This window comes from Rhipicephalus microplus, chromosome 6 (genome assembly GCF_043290135.1).
Source record: "Rhipicephalus microplus isolate Deutch F79 chromosome 6, USDA_Rmic, whole genome shotgun sequence".
NCBI classification, from domain to species: Eukaryota; Metazoa; Arthropoda; class Arachnida; order Ixodida; family Ixodidae; genus Rhipicephalus; species Rhipicephalus microplus.
Window position 1 is genome coordinate 71940141 of NC_134705.1, and position 19663 is coordinate 71959803.

General features: G+C 44.8%; 1 protein-coding gene across 3 annotated transcripts in view; it reads left to right on the plus strand.

The window, feature by feature from the left end:
* Nucleotides 1-18417, plus strand: part of LOC142764802 (uncharacterized) — a 38506-nt gene extending 20089 nt beyond the window's left edge. For 2 of the 3 annotated variants that reach the window (XM_075865334.1, XM_075865336.1), the window contains exons 4-5: nt 11198-11275; nt 18220-18417. In XM_075865334.1, the coding sequence (XP_075721449.1) occupies nt 11198-11275; nt 18220-18392 (251 nt within the window). In that variant the 3' untranslated portion in view covers nt 18393-18417. The remainder of the gene's footprint in view (nt 1-11197; nt 11276-18219) is intronic. The other variant, XM_075865335.1, reaches the window with a different exon arrangement.
* Nucleotides 18418-19663: the final 1246 nt, after the last annotated feature.

Below are 19663 nucleotides of genomic sequence, written 5' to 3' on the forward strand. Positions count from 1 at the left end.
CGCAGGAATTTGATTACTTGTACCGAGATTTATTATATGGATATGTGACGACGCTGCGGGAATATTTTCTGCATCTTGCAAGACGCAGGAAATATTCTGGCAGCGTGGTCGTACACTTAAATTATCAAGATCAGCGCAAGTAATCAAACTTCTTCACACGTCATGGTTTTGTATTCTTACTGTTTATATGTGCCTCAATTCAGTTTTTAATAAAAACCAATTTAAAAATGGTTAACAAAACCACCATTAGTTTTAAACACTCCAATAAATTGACAAGACGAATTGCTGAGGCATATAACATATCCATTAGAGGTAAGGGCTGTAATGTGAGGCATCCATTTTTTTTTGACGAGAAGGAATTCGATTACTTGTGCCAATCTTGGTTATATATATGTATGACGACGCTGCCGGAATATTTCCTGTGCCTTGCGCACGTCAAGGTTGTGTACACATAGTGTATATATGTGCCACAATTCATTTTTCGATAAAAATCAGATGAAAGTCAGTGTTGTCTGTATTTCTTGTTTGCTCCTTGCCTGTGTTTGCGTTTCCAGTGTTGCGCTGTAAACAAGTTCAATGTAAAAGCCTGGTCTTGCCTAGTGTGTACGGCCACGACGCGGCTAAAAATTTACAGTTGCCGTGAATTTGCTTCGAAGTGAAGCTCCTTGCAAGTCTCTTCTTGTTCGAACCACATTCCAGCCGTGCCACCCACTACAGTGTGGTGACTCAGCTTTGTATTATCTCTCAAAAGTGGTGACGCAAAGCCCGCAAAGCAAAAATATGGAGAGTCGCTGATGAATTATCACACGTAACTTTGTAACAGCTAAAAAAAACAATGATGGCTAATAAGTGCATGGTACCAATCACGTGCGAGGTGTGTTGTTTCTGCCTTGGAAAGTTTGCAAATAAAATGAAAACTAAACCTCAAGTGTCCAAGAATCCTCAACTTTAGAAATATTGTCGACAGTGCAGCGAAAAAGTTGGAACCTTAATAATCACTTGGACGCAGTATTTTTTTCTTGTTTGGGCAGTAAGCACATGTATAATAGCACTGTAAAAATGGTTGATATCGATACGTAGAGACCATCTTTACCTAAGATTTGACTATTGACCTGAACGTCTTTGTTTTAGCGCCCCAAGGACTGCGTGGTATTTCCCTAACGTAAGTTTAAACTCACCTAAATTGGTGCTGACCGATTTCCACAATGAAAGTTTACCATAAATTGAATGCTTTTTTAATATAGATCAGTATATACCGATTATAAAATCTTTATTCGTATGGCATTGTTCTTTCAACATTCAAGAATTTTCAAGAATAGTTGAATAATAACCAAGATGATTTTTTTGAGGCGGGGAGGAAGTAGATATCGATGTGCCCTCTGCACGAAGCGTGAAGAGAGACAGAGAAAAAATTGGCCCCGGATCTGCATGTTACACCGCAAATGTCGTCGAAAGACGATAGTCTTGCGACCGGAGAGAGTGAACAAAACATTTATTTGATGCTGTTCGCAAGAGAATCGGTGAATGGTATTCTGGAGGCACTGCGTTGGAGTGCCTCGAGCATGCAGCGGAGGCTAACGAGTGCATCGAGGCACGTTATACACGAGCGCCGTCTGGCATTTATTTTCGAAAACAAAAGAAGGCACACGCACATGCGGAGAAAGATGCGTGCCATTCTCGGAGGCGATAAGGTGTAGAACGCAAAGCGATGGACAGGCGCCACCACCGTGTCATTTTAGCAAAGTGTTCGTAACACTTGCTTTTTTGAGCATCGCAATGCAAATCAAGCGTGGCGTGTTTAACGCTACGGTCCTTAGAATTACTTGTGTGTGCCTTCTCCAGTATAAAGGCTCACATACAAAACATCGACGTGTTGTTATGGTACCTCAGGTATGCGCAATCATTGCTTTTCATTTGACAATCGCACAAGTGTGAACGCTAAACCTTGAGCAATATTGTTGGGCGCTGCGGATGGGGTCAGTATTTGAGGTATCGTTAAGAGCGGACAAACTGAGAAATGTGCAGACAGACAGGCAGAAAGACAGACCAAACTTTTTCCGTCTAAGGGCCCCAAGAAAGACTATCGTCTTTAAAAAAAACGTTCAAGATCAAGAATAACAGACTGGACTGCATGGTAAGGTGTCTGGAAGTTATGAATTCAGATGAGCTAGAGAAGTCTGCCGGGAAAACGTAGCCGCAGCAAACACGCGACCGAGTAAGGGCCGCTCCACGCGCTTCCCACACAGCACCAATGCTCGTGGCAGCACACCTGCCGCACCCAAACAGAGAGTTAATAGCATCGCCATTAGGCCCATTGTACTACGCTTGCGTGTGGTAGGGGACCCAGCACGTGCGTAGCTGCTGGGAGGGTAGCGCATGGAACGGCCCTAAATTGGCAAAACATGAGAGACGCCTTTCTCGAGCAAGATGTGAAGTCAGGACGATAGTGCATGCAGGTAATATTTATAAGTAATGATCACACTCAAATACAAACAAACCCTAGCATCATGTATCTACTCACCCTCAGCAATACTATAGTACTATAGGCTTTACCTGTATTAAAGCTTATGCTCACATCTACTAACACAGATGCCAGAGCAGTGCTCTTCATTTCCCATTGAAGTACTTCGTGATTCGATGCATGAATCACGTAAGGGGCTAATTGAACTCCTTCTTGGCAACTCTTAAAGGAAGTTGCTAATATACTGGCTGTTAAAAGTTAGGCTTTATGATTTTTTTAATTCGGCACTGGAAGGCACGTCAAAGCTAGTTTTGCAAATAAGTGAAGCGGCCTGGGGAAGAGAAGGTTGGATCATAATAATCCCTGTCAGTTGCCCAAGTAACTAAAATTTAATAGCTACCTTTTACTGGCTGTGGTAAGTTGGCAAGTTTATATTGAAGTAATGTAGGCAGTGGTGTTTTCGCAGTTTCAGTAGGAAGATTTTTTCTAGCACGCCTGCCCTCCTAGATATCCAACTCTAAAGCTTAATTGTGTTTCCCATGATTACGCATGCAAGAACCTTATTGAAAAAAAATGGCAGCATATCCACGGAGTGAATGATGGAGAGCAGAGCGAAGCATTCGTCCATCCATGCGTCCGTCTGTGTGACTGTCTATGCGTCTGTTCATGCGTCCGTCCCTGCGTTCGTCCATGCAGCCGCCCCTGCGTCCGTTCATGCGTCCTTCCATGCATCTGTCTATGTGTCCGTTCGTCCATCTATTCAACACTCCAAGTACCACCATCTCGCATCTTTTCATGATATATTCCCCATATAGAAGCACCGCCATCCAGCGGACATTCCAAGGACTAAACAAGAGGTGGCACACGCACACTTTCTTTCGGCTTGCGCTTCAGGTCCACTTCCCACCTTTAACCACCTCGAGTTCATGGTATATACTAGTTCACTGTATTCATGGCACTGCGGCCGAACGCTCGCTAAACCTTTCGAAAACCAAGAAGGTTACACCCAGCGAGTATGACATAGCCAACTTTTTCAGTCAGATAGTGCTCATTGCACATGCCAATGGCTGCTAATGGGAAATGAGAGGCGAAGAATTCGGCTTTTACTTTCTTACGGCGTGCGCTTCGTATCTGATTCCCATTTTTAACCACCGGGAGTTCATTCATGGTATATACAAGTTCATTGTATTCATGGCACTGCGGCTCAACGCTCGCTAACCCTTTCTGAAGCTAAGGAGGTTACACCCAGCGAGTATAACGTAGCAACCCTTTCTTGTCAGATAGTGCTCAATGTACATGCCAATGGCTGCTAATGGTGATCGCAGCCTGCGCGTTAACTAAAAGCCGAATGCTCCTGTCTCTCATTCCCCATTAGCAGCCATTGACATGTACATTGAGCACTAATTTTTATTGTTCAACAACGTACAGAAGAAGTCTCTCACCGGCACCACCTTGGAGGTCAAAATTTTATACTTGTTGCAGACTACGAGGGACGAACGGGTGCCGCTATAAGAAGCTTCGCCCCTAAAATTTCATTGTTTATTCACACACATGACCAATCTCACCAGGCGCTACCTTGGAGGTTAACAATGGCTGGCACTTCGAATGAGAGGCAGCAGCAGTCGGCTTTTAACACTTCTACTTCTACTAACGTTTCCTACTGAAACATGCCAATGGCTCCTAATGGAGAATTAGAATGAGAAGCATTCAGCTTTTAGTTAACGTGCACGGCGCGAACTTCTCATTGTTCACCAAAGCACAGGAGAAATCTCTCACCGGCACCGCATTGCAGGTCCAAATGTAACACTTGTTACATACTACGACTACGAGGGAGAACGGGTGCCGCTTTAATGAGCTTTGCCCCTAAATCGTCCACCACAGAAATGGTAGATTCCTACATGCACCATTTTGCTGGATTATGGTGATGGAAATGTTGGTGGTGTATGGTGGCATGCAGTGAAGGCGTATGGGTGGAGCGGATCGTTGATGGTGCGCTCCAGCCGGCAATGCTGGAGCGCGAAGCTGAGTCAGAACCACCTTGACGAGCTGCCCCTAAAGAAGTAATAAAAATAATTTTATAAAAACGATGTAGATAGCACCCGTAAAAAAATAAAGTGCGACAGCGCAGAATCGCACCGGCCACTTTCGGGGTCCCAACTGAGCACACTGATCACTGCGACACGCCGACAAGTAGCAACTTAGGGTGTTAAAGAAGTAGTCAACTCGCAAACTCAATGCTTAACTTCCGTTTACATTGTTGCTTACTCAAGATGAATGGAATGTGCACCTGCTAATAAAGTTTGCACATTTAAAAAACACGAACAACTGCTGCCTGTATTGAGTGCCACTGGGATAAGGGCAACAGCGCTATGTTTTTGTTACAATTTAGAACCGCAAGAATACAAAAAACGACTGAGTGGACTGAGAAGACGGTACAGTTTATCGGCATTTACTGCCAGGTTTAATGACCGTTTCGCGCTACCTACAAAGGGCAATATCTACTCAGGCTTTGGCTTTATGAAGCTTCGATGCTCATTCGATAGATACGCCCATACAATTGATTGTGATGTTTTTCGCGCAACGCACAGCGCAGGCGTGCCAGCCTACCGCTGTTGCTCTGTCGTTAGGAACAACTACATAACAGCTTGGCCAAAACGAACGCAGTGAGCCAGAAACATTATGGTATCATATTGGTTCAGTAAGCACACTGATTGACGAGTCTGTGTTATCGCATAAGAGCCAGTAAGGTGCCGGCAAGTGCGACCGGCGGCTGTCGGTGAGGGGAAGCGTACATATGGTGGAAGTGCTGCAAGCGCGTCACATCGATGTTTGCACTTCTTGTGCGGACACCGTACACAATAAAAAAGGCTTTATTTAGGTTAAATGATGCCACAGCTGTGCTGTGTATTCGTTTTTATACGTCGAAATTGTGTATTCTGAAACTAAGAAGTGCTGATAACTCTTGTACGGGCTCGGTCGCTAGGACTAATCTTTGGTGGAAATCATGGTCGTAGAACAGAAGGGTGAAAGTCAAATTTGCTGGGGCTCGTCTCGACGCATGTCGAAAGTGAAAGTTTATGCATACTCGCACGCACTTTGTTAACCCCAAGGTACGGCTCAAGCAATAGAGCGTGGAAGAATCGCCAGAGTTGCGTTTTTAACGTGGCGACACCAATTAAATGACCAGTGTGTTGTGCTCTAACATTGAAAGGTGTTAATGTGAACCGTAGCCCATTATTTCTCGACAACTATACGCCGATGTAAAACATTTATTGTCACTGTTCACAGTGACACCTCTAATCTTCGAAAGATGCCCCGCCGCGGTGGTCTAGTGGGTAAGGTACTCGGCTACTGACCCGCAGGTCGCGGGTTCAAATACCGGCTGCGGCGGCTGCATTTCCGATGGAGGCGGAAATGTTGTAGGCCCGTGTGCTCAGATTTGGGTGCACGTTAAAGAACCCCAGGTGGCAGAAATTTCCGGAGCCCTCCACTACGGCGTCTCTCATAATTATATGGTGGTTTTGGGACGTTAAACCCCACAAATCAATCAATCAATCAATCAATCAATCTTCTAAAGATCGCAACAAAAAAAAAAACACATCGTGCATGTCAAACTGCTAGAAGCTGCCACTCTAGCGTCACCAGCGCGAAGTCGGCGACGGGAATGACAGCAGGTTAGAGTTCGTTCCATACGCAAGCAGAGACAGTGAAAAGATCAGAGACGTGAGAAAGCAAAACAAACTTTACCCTAGTGATATTGCAGCACACGGGATCTAGTACAACACTTCAATACAAATAATAAAATACATCAACACTTGATACAACAAAAAAATACATATAGAAAACTATAAATCAGCTTACGAGAAAGAACTTTTACAAACTACACAAAATAACAACCATAGAACCAAGAGGAGAAAGTTCGAAGACATAAACAGGTGAAGGCATACGTGTGATGACCGGCGGCGTTGCGTCCCCGACGATCGGATGCGAGAAGTCGAAGAGAGTTCTGGCACGACTGCGATGTCGGGGGTGTTGCAACGCTGGTGGCTCCGGGATGCTAGTGCTTGCAGGTGACTTCGGGCAGGTTGAGCTAACTCGACGCGAAGTCCCGATGTCTACGTTGCAGACGTTACAACTAGTCGCGTCACAACTAGACGAACGGCTAAGTTTAGGTGGCCAGCCAATACAGAGCCACACTAAAATTTCTAGAAGAGAGTCTTCTTGATCTGTTTCTAAACCATGTTGGTCAGCGAGTAGCCTGCCTAGCAGGGCAAAATCCTGCGTTTAAATCTCCCTCGTGTCCCCTCGCTCTCTTCCTTGGGTACAAGAGACCTCTACATGGGTCCAATCAGGCGCGTTTCATTGTTGGAAACTCCGCCCTAAAAATATATTGACTCACCCAATTTTGATTAGGAGAGGGCCCTCAACTAGCGAGAGTGAGAACCTGTTGGGGTGCTGTCATACGGCTTCGCCACCAGAAGTTTCTCCGTGGGAACGGTCAGACTGTTTGGCTCTCAGCCGGTGCGTCCTGTAGTCAAAACCTTGTTCGGGGTACATCGCGGCCTTCCACGACCCTGCAGACGCCGCCGTAGGTACAAAGGATCAAACGTCGGCGGCGACGTTCGAAGAAGAACACCCCATTCTGCACTTCCCGGCTCTCTTTCATGCGCCCGCCGTTCCCGCCGGTCAGCGGGTTAGTACGGCGCCCGCTAATTGCCGTGACGCCGGGTTGCAAAAATGACAGTTCTTGACAAATTGCCGTGATGCCGGACGCGAAAATGGCAGTCCGTGGCACAAACTGATGTAAATACGTGCGCGAAACGTTAACATATTCACGGCCGCATATTCTACGCTCCACAAAAATTGAAGCATTGTCGACATCATGGCATTACTGAAATAAATGTGCTAGAGAGCGTAATGAGCAGCGTTGGTTTCTTTTTACCGTAAACATATATATCTGCGCATTCAAGAATGCAACACTACAAATAAATTATTTTACCTACTGTCATGTGCCTTTACATTATGCAACAGTAATCCACCAAGCTTCCATCACGCCACCGTAATCCGCCATGCTCACCAAGCCTTTCACCAATCACGTTTTGCCTCGCCACCATCAGCCGGCATTTTCCACCGTCACCTCCATTGGCTCGCCACCACCACTACCATCTGCCACCAGCTTTTCCACTCTACCCGTCATCAGAAGGCATTTTGCACGATCACCACCATTATATCACCATCACTACCACAATCTGCCACCATTTTTTCCACTCTCGATGTCATCAGTCATTATGCTCACGAAAGTTTCCAGCATATCCACTAATATATACACCATAATCACCATTCTTTCCACCACATCCACCAACAATTCCCGCATCAACGTACCCAGGATTTTCAAGAGGGAGGGTGAGGCTCAGCGCGAAGCTCCTCCTTAATATGACGCATCTGTTGTGTGCGATGATTAGTATGTGAAAAGGTAGAAGCATGGGCATAGGTGATAACAGTTAGCATTGCACTCTCTGTCATCGAAATCAAAAATCGAAGAACTTTTGCAGCCAGTGTCGCAGCACTCAACTGCAGAGCCTCAAAACCAAAGGGGCAGATACCATGCTGAGATAAAGGCGAGAGCGGAGAATCTGGTTGCGCGTGCGTAATAATGACCAGAGAAGGGTGCGTGGGAGCCTGGGCTGCGCGAATAGCTTGGCTGCTGATGTCCGAGTGCTGTAGCTTTTATTGAAATATATAGCAATAACTCCACCATTTACCTATAGATGTAAGTTTGATCCGTGCTAACGCATCGTTCCTGCTGCTACATAAGCTTATTTTGGTCATGCAAAAATATCATCGAAACCCATTACCTTTCCAGACGTCAATACCCCTGAAAGTGTTCAGAATACCTGCCTTTGGCAGCGACACAAAGTATAAACCACTTTCGCGTCACCTCGATGACTTGGCGCTCTACTTCTGCAGTAGTACTTGCACAGGCAGATGTTGTTCTGTCCTTTCTGTCATTAATATCTCTGGGCTCTGTTACGTAAACTTCCTACGTACACTGATGGCCTACATAAACTTGATGTGGGCCTACGTAAACTTGATGTTTAACGTAGGCCCAAAGAAGAACGTGAAGAAAAGAAAGGTCCCGAGAACTCGGTGGCCAAAGGATCGCTCCAGAGCCCAACACACTGTTGTGGAAAATGTCTGTCGAACCAGTTCGTCGCCCTTGTAGAAAGTTGTGGTGGTGCGCCGTCATGCTGAAACCATGCTTGGCGGAAATGAATCAGAGAAAGACTGCAGACAAGGTCATCAATGATAACATCTAATATTGCTTCTGTGCACATATTTCCGTTCAAGTGCCCTCAAAGAAGTAAGGTCTGATGATCCTGTCCCCAAGTATGCCGTATTGAAATTCACACTTCAGTGAACTTGATGCTTGTGCTGCCTCCCCCAGTACGAGTTTTCTTGTGCCGAATAATGGGCGTTGTGAAGATTAACACTTCAATTTCAGAAAAACCGAGCTTCATCAGTCCAAAATATTCTGTGCAAAATCCATTTTCTTGATCAGTTTTGGTGAGGCCCGAATTGCAGAAGTGAACTCGCCTATCGAAGTCCACCTCATTTAATTTCTTTGAAGCTAAACGTGCTATAGATAAAACTTGTGTGTTTTAGAACATTTGTGACAACTCTGACACTGCGACCACACTGATCGGCTATCTGTCGGATGTTGAGCTTCGGCATCGGGGTTACTCACGCGGCAACGCCGATTTCAAACTTTTCGTCGACGATTGCCTTTGTGGTCTGTCTTGGAAGATGAAGAGAGGCTGTTGTGCAAACGCATCTAAATAGGTTTATGAAAGCGGGTCTTGTTGAAAGGGGACGGTGTGGGTGGCGAGACGCGTAAAGCTCCATTGCTGAGGAAGCGTTGCCATTAATTTCAGCTTTTGCAACAACTATGCCTACTTTTTCTTTGGTAGAATACCTCACGCCAGAAGTGGCCATATTCTCTCGAAAGGACTGCACGTGGATATCCTTTGTAGACCTTCAATGCAGAGACACTGTGCTACCGGAGGCACCCTAGTATAGAACGGTCAAGCTAACGCTTTCACCAGAAGATGTTTCCCAGTGATCTAAAGTCACGAAAAACGCAATGAAAAATGTGTTTCCTATTTATCGCGTTCATCAGTATCAAGCATAAGGCTCATGGAACACCGCACTGTCACATTTTGATTTCGCCGGCCGACAGGGGATGGGTAATTTTGTCATGTATGCCTGCGCTTCCACCTCTTCACACGCTAAACACCACACGCAACAGATTTGTCACCTTAGGAAGAGTCTTTGCGCGAACCGTCGTAATCTTGTATGCATATTCATGCGAAAGACGATTAAACTTTAAAGCTGGATATCTCAGAGCACAGGCATGCAGAAAAAAAATCTTACAACTGAAACTGTGTACAAACACCACTGCCTACAGTTTCTTAATAAAAACATGCCAACTTAGCGCAGCCAGTACAAAGTTCATTATTAAAATTATGTAATTGCGTTGCTGATAGCGATAATTCTTATATACCTTTCTGTCCACCTGGCCACTTAACTATTTGAACAAGCGGTTCTCACAAGACTTTGAGCACCTAAATAAAAAAACTCATAAAGCTCAACTTTGAACACCCGTCATATAGCTGCCGTTAACGCTTCTTTCAAGAAAAAAATTCCTTTATTGTTTGCAACCACTCAGAATTCGTATTTGAGGGTACAATATCCAAAGGCGCCAAAAAAGAGCGTGCGCAATTATGTGCGATATTGGTGTTAGAAGACGTTGACACTATGATAAAAAAATGCAATTTATGAGTAACCGACTCATAAGTCGACTCACTCATACTCAGACTCAGATCGAGCTGTGAGTCTGAGTCTCAGTGAGTCAAGTTGAGCAATATGTTCGCTAGTTTCATACTGAGCGAGTGTGGTTGAGTGCAACTGAGTCTCACTCGGGAACATCTTGATGAGACTGAGTCCGAGTGAGTACATTGCGCAAGATGTATTTTTTGAGGGAGTCTGAGTGACTTCTACGGATTTTGGCCGAGCTATGCTAGCATGTAAACAATAGATAAAAAAGGAGTTAGAGCTGTTTACAGTTTTATTCACTGTAATTTTTGTATATTGGTAGTTTGTTATTGAGAGAAGTCATCAAACATTATTCGATACAATGTGTAAAAGCAGAGGAGCACAAGAAATCGATTTGCTAAGTGGTTTCACAGTTATGAAAGCAGGACAGTTAGTGAAGAGATGCTTTAAAGGCCGAACCTATGTATAGCAAAATGTATAGACCGTAGGTGTCATTAAACCAGTGCTAGGCTACACCACCCTTCTTTATTTTATGTACACTCGTATAACGTCCATAGCTGCCAGCAAAATGGTTAACTCACTGTCGTATGCTGTCACTTCCATGTTAATAAATACTTCAAGACATTTCATGTAGTATTGTCAAGCAATGAGAGTGTATTAATGGACCTGAACATTAAAATGGCACTTAAACTTGCACTTTTGCTTACGTTTAATGCGACAAGTGACGGATAAAATGTTCAAGAACACGTTTTTTTTTCAAATACCATAAAAACGGTTTGTCAAGATAATCTTTTGTTTCAGTATTTCTATATTATTATATTCAGTGTAGTGAAAAAACATAACCATACTATCTGCAATGGTGTTTCACTGGACACTAAATAATGTTTGTCTTGTTTATTTTAGGTAGAACAAGATATGATTACACCTTGCGGTTTTTGTCTCGCAAAGAAGAATGTGCTATATTTACTGTTCGCCTTCCTGGTAAGAAAATGTGCAGTAGATGCTCCGTTGATGAATATTGTACATCAATTCAGAATATCATTGCAATTCGCGGCGACAGCATACAGTTTGCGAAAACCTTAGACGTCATTGCTTGGAATACTAAGTAACTTCCAAGAATGTAAAAGCCGAAGTCAACTAAAACCCATATCGATATTAAATAGTGTTTCGAGCCCCCGCAGTGAGGTTTAGGTACCGTGAACGAGAGTTCACTATGTGTGACAGTAGCACAAGAATAGAAACTTATCTAGCAGAAGCAGCGAAATAGAGACTACTCATGACTAAGAGTGAGCGTAACTTCTGCGTCTCCTGGCATCTATGGCATGCCCGCTTAGTTGGGCCATCAGGGCAGGACAGTTGTGCAGAGCGCGTTTCAACTTTATTTACTCTGCTGCTGAACTGCTTCTCAAGCAAACTGCGAAATGGCGATGAGGGCCTCTCAGTTAGCCAACTCACTCACATTTTAAGGGCGAAGCTCCTAAAGCCATACGTTCAAAGGCCTCTTGCTTGTTACCAACTTGTTCTAAAGATCTGCAGCTGCGGACGAACGGATGGGCGGACAGACAGACAGACATACAGACAGACAGACAGACAGACAGACAGACAGACAGACAGACAGACAGACAGACAGACAGACAGACAGACAGACAGACAGATGGACTGACTGACTCATGAACAGACAGATGAACAAAAAAACAGACGGACGGACGGACGGACGGACGGACAGACAGACAGACAGACAGACAGACAGACAGAGAGACAGACAGACAGACAGACAGACCGACAGACAGACAGAAGATTCATGGTTTACCAATAAAACCTCCGAAACTTCTCCCCCACTAATCATGATTCACTCCGTGTGTATGCTGAAATTTTAAAGGCAAATGCATTGCTTAGTATGGCTATGTCAGGCGTCCATCGGGATCCGACCAACGTCTCCTGCCATACCAACAGCTTCGGGCGCAAGCGCCCCTAGTAGCCGGAACACCCTCCCCCCCCCCCCCCCCCATAAGACGCTTCTGCGTCGGCAGCTGTTAGCCATAGCTGCGGGCGCCCGCGCTTATCCTCGCCCCTGGCCACCAAAGCCCCGACCTCCTTGACTATAACATGACTTGCCACCGCCTCAGTACAGTGTGCTTGAAACGCGTTTGTAACATTTGTGTTGATAAGGGACATTATGGCCGTCAGGTGCAACGATAGGTGCGGTGCTTCGCCACTCCTCTCGCCTTTCCCTCTCTCTCCTCTCAGTGCCCCACTGTCCCATGCGCTCGGCCGTACGTATACAAAACGGTGCGAAGCGGACACCTCACTATCGAACGTTGGCTGACTGATGAACGTGTAAATGAATAGTTTTGGTACAAATCCTCGTCTCATCAATAATTTGATTTGTGGGGTTTAACGTCCCAAAACCACCATATGATTATGAGAGACGCCGTAGTGAAGGGCTCCGGAAATTTCGACCACCCGGGGTTCTTTAACGTGCACCAAAATCTAAGTACACGGGCCCACACCATACCCGCCTCCATCGGAAATGCGGCCGCCACGGCCGGGGATTTGATTTCGCGAACTGCGGGTCAGCAGCCGAGTACCTTAGCAACTAGACCACCGTGGCGGAGCGACTCATCATCAATTGACGCCATTGACATTACCACGCCGTGTACGCTCGGCGCAATAAATGTGTTCGCATTTTCGCACTATTCACTTCGAGGAGGTGGGGGAAATTCTTTTAGGAGCGAGAAGCGAGGAGGAGGAGGAGGACGAGGAAAGAATAGGTGGAAGGACGAGGAGGTTAGCCAGTTCTTAGACTGGCTGGCTACCTTTTGCTGGGGTAAGAAATGAGGGGAATAAAAGATGATAGAAAAGAAATGTTGCAACGAGAGAGAGAGAGGAAATACAAAAAATAGCGACAGAGGAAAGGCAATATTAAAGAAAATAAGACAATAAAGTCTGTCTCTGAGGCCAGTTGTTCACAAAAAACGTAGCAAAGCATTTAAAGCCTTCTGGGCTGAGGACGGGTTTGGCCAATGACCTCGAATCTTTGTTCTAATAAAGGCTGCTCATCTAGTCGATCCAGAGCTGTAGTAAGTTCTTGTCTTGGTCCATTGAAATGATTACACTCACATAGAAGGTGCGCGACGGTTGCTTCGCAGCTGCAGTAGGTGCATGTAGAAGAACTGGTCATTCCAATAAAATAGGAGTATGCATTCCTGAAGGCCACTTTAAGCCACAGGCGGTATAGCAGAGTCTCTTCAGCTCGAGATATTTTTGAAGGAAGACGAAGCTGGAGATGGAGATTCAAGTTATGAAGGCGTGCGTTTGTGAATTTCATCGACTTCCACTGTACCGGTGTGAGATCACGTGCAGCTGAACGAAGTCTTGTAACTGCGTCAGTTCTTGAGAACTGGATGACTGTGTATTGAGTACCCTCGTTGCAGATCTAGCTGCCTTATCCGAGTGGTCATTGCCATATATACTGCAATGTCCTGCATTCATTGATACACTATGCTGTGTTGGTTCTCGATTGCTTCATATGAAGAATCTTCATTTCAGCTACGAACTGTTGATTAAGTCTATGGCGAAAGGGCGACATGAGACATGAAAAAGCTGCCTTCGAGTCTTCGAAAATAGACCAAGTTTCTGAAGATTCTTCAACTATAAACTCCAGAGCTGCACGTATGGCGGCGAGTTCTGCACCTGTCGACGACGTCACGTGTGATGTCATGAGTATAATTGTGATGTCCCTCACAGGAATAACAACCGCCCCTTCAGAGCCTACTGAAGACGCCGAGCCATCCGCGTAATTGTGAAGGCGTCCGTTGGGCTTCTGTTGCAAGAAGAGTAATGTAGCCTGTTTCAGAGCTAGATGCGACAACTTTTTCTTATATTGGATGCCAGGAATAGTAAGAAGGGCTTTGAGGGGGTGTAGGCACCCCAATGATAGCGGCGGCAGTGCTGCATACGTGGAGTGCAATGAAAGAATTGCGCAGTGCTGAGCTACAGTTGCACGGAACGCTGAATGGGGCCTAGAAGTTCGAAGTGATGCGAGGCGATGTGATGGAATCCGAGCGAAATGTCTTAGGTACGTTGTCAGAGCGTCTACACGGATGAATGTGTTGACTGGATAATCACGCTTAATGAGGACTGTCGCTGCTGTAGATGCGCATCTCGGAAGACCAAGGCATATTCGCAGTGCTTGGGCTTGGATCAAGTGGAGGACGTGCAAGTTTTTTCTTCGGAGCCACCAAAACACGGGTAATCTGTAGCGCATATAACCGAGAAACTGAACAGTGTAGAGTTGAAGCATTGCTCGTACAGATGCACCCCACGTTTTTCCAGGAAGAAACCATAGCACGTGAGTTACCATGGTGAGTAGCGAAGCTTTTATTAGTTTTACGTTGTCCCGCATCACGCGTAACCAGCAGTATTTCATGAAACAGTATAATAAATGGCGCTGTACCACTACTACCCGATGGGTTGCTAAGCGGGCTTTGCTTTGGTGTGTGGGGAATGAGTGCCTCTCTCTCTCTCTTGTATTGTCGCCGTACGTGCTGGATTGTTGGTGGGGCATGGGCGAAAAGGAGCGGAGGGCGGCGTCTGTTGGTGCTCGACGTCAGAGAGACAAACAGACGCAGAAGCATACAGACAAGCAGAAAAACATGCAGAGGGACAGACAGACGGTCAACCAGACTGATGCAACGAATAGATGAACGGATAGATGAACAGACGGACAAACGAACGGACACTTCATCCCACTCATCATCACACTCCGTGGACATGGGCCTCAAGAATTTTCGACTCTATCTAAATGCTGCCGCCGCAGCAGGCAGTCGATCATACGACCTGCGGGTTAACAGCTGAGTGCCTTAGCCACTAGACCACCGCAGCGGGTGATTGAAAAAAGATCCTACTGTTAGCTCTCTATGATTGCACAATGGCCCCTCCGTATATGTAGGCACTTGCGCTTGACCTCCAAGGCAGAGCCGGTAGGCTATTTTTCCTGTGCGATGTTGAACAAAAAAATTTTGTAGCGTCAGCTTACCAAAAAGCCCACTCCGGATCTCTCAGTACGATAGTGGTTTTCTATCTCTCAACGCCAATTAACAGGGCTGGCTATGACCTAGTGGGAAAACGCCGGTTCATTACAGCACGCTTGGATCCTGCACGGGTTTCTTTCTAGCGCAATGCCTTGATGAGGGCCAGTGTGAACGTCGCCAACAGTGTAAGTGTGAGCGCCCTCTGCTTCGCATCAAAAAAGAGGTGGTTTCATACTTATTTTACATGATCAGGATCTACCAATACGCAAGGTTCTTCATCGTCATCACATTTAATGACTCATTTTAAGATCAATTTGTGAACTGAATTTGATCGCTTCGCCACGTCATTGGTGCACAATTGCCTTATTGATATTTATTTGGCTGGTAAATTGCTACGGCACGATATATAATAACCACATTGAAAAATACCCCTAAATGACATTTTTTTGAAGCGCAAAACCACGTAATATAACCCATAATGCACAAAGCCACTTAGCCAGCAGCGCAAAATTTATCTGCATATAAATATTGCACTTTTAATTGTCTTCTCTTACATGTGGTCGTGTGCGCATATCTGGTTAACGCGGCTTCTCAGACACTTGTTTGCTAACCGAACAGGTGGTGCAAACGACTTGAGAGGGCGGTAAAAATGTGAAACTTCGATGGAAATGCCTTGATATTTGTTCCTTTGGTGTTAATTGCAAGCGCTGTCTGAACAAAACTTACCAGAGGGCTCATATATTAATACCTGCACTGTTAACACCTCATACTGCGTGCTAAAGCACGGAAGCCACGGCGCGAAAACCAAGTTGCTCACTGGAGCAGCAATATTATCTTATAGCGACCATTTTGTGGTTATAGTGAATGGGATCTCCAAGAAGCTAGTTACGAGGCCTACGTCTTGTTGCCTTCACGTTTGTGGTTATTGCATTCGTTGCATCACACTTTTGGCAATACTGCAAGTGATCATTGTCTGTTGCACTATGTGCATGTTCACGAATCAAATAAATAGAACATCAAATAATGCAGGTGACTCGTCTGTGGCCGCCCACGATAACAGATATACACATACCCAGTGATGGATTCACTTGTGCTTTCACTTAATTCTGCGGCGTACTCCACGTAGCGCTGTTGTTTATATGCGAAGCATTTGATAGCGAACTTCAGTGACTTTGAGCGTATCTATCTATCTATCTATCTATCTATCTATCTATCTATCTATCTATCTATCTATCTATCTATCTATCTATCTATCTATCTATCTATCTATCTATCTATCTATCTATCTATCTATCTATCTATCTATCTAGCCACCTACGACATTTAGCTCTTCTGACAGTTTCGATATAGGTATCAATCTCAAACTTGGTATGGCATAACACGACTGTATGAAAAACATAATTGACTAGTCATAACATGAAAATCATGACACGTATGTCATGAATCTCATGATTTACATTTCTTAGTCCTGCAGATCATGCACTGGTTTTGTTCACATGTCATGTTGAAAAACTATTAAGGTATGACATTGCATGCCAAACACAAGAGATTGACCCTAACTTGAAAATCATGACATGCGTGTCAAGTAAGAACATGACTACATGCCACGCTCATGATGTGCTCGCAGCCGTTCCGCCAATGTCACATATACCGAATTTGGTATTACGGTACGTGAATGAATGACGAAGGTATGGGACTGATGCGCTCATGATAATCATGTGATGCGTGTCATGTAACCACATGACTACCTGCTAGGCTCATGATGCGCTCGTGGCCGTTTTCCTAGGGTCACAAGTACCAACTTGGTATTACGCGACTCGAAGAGACAAAATAGCTAAATGACACATCCCAGCATAATAATTATGACATGCGTGTCGTGTAACAACATGACTACATGCCACACTCATGATATGCTCACGGCCGTTTCGCTAACTTCACATATGCCAAATTTTGTGTTACTTTACGTCAATGGATGAAGAAAGTCATCCATTGTGTCATGTGAGCATGTGACTACATTCCATAGTCAAGCCGTTGGTACATTTTGACGTGACATGGTGTGCGTGCTTGCCGGCGTTCACTTCGTCGCGTCACGCCGCCGTTGTCATGCCAGGGGCCGGTCTTGCCACATATCGCTTGCGCGCGCCGTGCTGCATTGTTTTGACGCATGCGCGTTTCAACGATTCCGGCGTCCCTTCGTCATGAAAACAGGGAGACGCAGTGTTGTCTGGGTAACCCATTGGCAAGGAATGCAGCATGTCGCATTTCGCGCCGTTTGCCGTCGGGCCGTGCTGACGAACTCTGGTCGTGCCGGTCCCGCCTGGCGTCAGACTATAGAGTGCTTGCGTTTTGCTTGTGTAGCATCAATATGCCCAGCGTGCGCGCGTCAACGCTACATTAGACCATATTGGGCCGTTCATGATGTGCTCGCAGCCGTTCTGCTAACTCCATTATTTAAAATTTGGTGTTATGTTACGTCAATGGATGACGAATGTATATGACTGGTGCAAACCTGATAATGTTGAAAAGCGTGTCCTTTAGGAAAATGACAACATACCACGATCATAGCGTGCTCGCGGCCGTTTCGGTAGCTCCACCTACACTAATTTTGATATCACGTGACGTGAATAGATGACGACAGTAAACTACACATCCAAACATGATAATCATGACACGTAAGTTTTGTATGGTATCATTTACCTTCACGTCGTAACATTGTGCTGTTTTTAAAGTGAAATATCAGCCTTCCTCATTCGTGCTTCTCATATCATCGATTCCCACAGTACGTGGGATCTGCCATTTTTTTATTTTGCGTTAAAAATTGTCACATTTTTTAGTATGATGAAATATTTTGATATGGATTTGTTCAATTTATGATTTCTTTTACCTATCTAGAGAAGTCTATGTGTGAAATGCAGAACTGGGATGATCACGTTTGGCGACACGTTCCCTCGTGCCAGATGGCATATCAAAAGTACTGTCCTGGAAAGCAATTCCCCATTTACACACGTCAGTGCTCGCCACCTCAACAGCAGGAGTTCGATTCAAAAGTAACCTTTACAAAGTGACTTTAATAAAAACAAGTGGCTTTTACCGGCATTGTTTACTGGCTTTATTTCTCAGGCTATTGGGCCCGAGAAGCTCATAAAAATAGGAAGAAGAGGATAAGATAAGCAAAAAACAAACGGTAAGTTGAAAGAAAGAGTGATTCAGTAGAAGTGAGCTCGCACAGTTATTGGAACAACTATGGCATGCGAAGGTGGAAATGTTTTTTTCGTGTTACAGAGAGTGAGCGCCAACTAATGCGATATTGCGTGTTGTAAAGGTATTTGCAGAATAAATTGTCACTACATAAGTGGTATTGTCATTTACCTAATGCAAAATAAAGCACCTTTTCAAACGAAGCCAACTGCCCAACATTGCGCAAAATGTGGCTACCCCGATTCCATCGCCTTCCTTGAGACCTTATTCAAGGTATTCTTTAAATACGTCAATATGACGTTTTTGTGTCTATAAATATTCAGTTGGAATCCAACGCTTGTCCAGCATTTTTTTCTTTCAGTAGCTGTTCTGTTTTGTGTTGTTCAACTTCAGTATGAATGAACAACAAGCCCACTCAGTGGTTTTCTTTTAAAACACCGCGTCTTTCCGTGTATGAAATACACGTATTGTTGCCTCGCCAAAATCAAGCAACATCATACTGTGATGGGAGGAGCACATATCAGGCTGTTAGAAAAAAGCGTGGACATGAAAGCCACGCAGAGATATCAAGACAGAAAGAATCAAGAAGAATGTTGCTCCGTTGACTGCTCAATTAACAAGAAAGCCCAAATGTAATATAATTACAAAACCCTCAGTCTTCCTTTTACCCCTGTTTCACATCCTTTTTTCAATTGCATTGCGTAATCTGAGTGCAATGAAAGGTTGATATGAAATACGACAAATAAAGCGTGGCTAAACCAAAAGAAAGGATTCTGGCAGATCATTCGCCTTGTAGGAATCAATTTCATGCGAAGAATTCGGCGAGTAGCTGGTTATGCCGAACTACTTTAATTAAACAATATCATATCTAGTGGTCGTAAGATCTTGTGTACATTTTGAAGTTGTGGGCATAGTGAGGTTAACCCGACATTTGGAAGATACCGGCGTGTAGAGTTAAGCTTACTGATTAACATAGCATCGGCCCGTAATTTATAGCATAGACTCTGATTGCGGGACACGCTTCAGCAGTCGGTGCTACATAACAGCGACAATTGGTGTAGTGCACTTATTCTTAGTCTGTTCAGCATGGCGGTTGTGTATTTGTCAGTTCATCACATTTTTATGTGGCATCTGCATT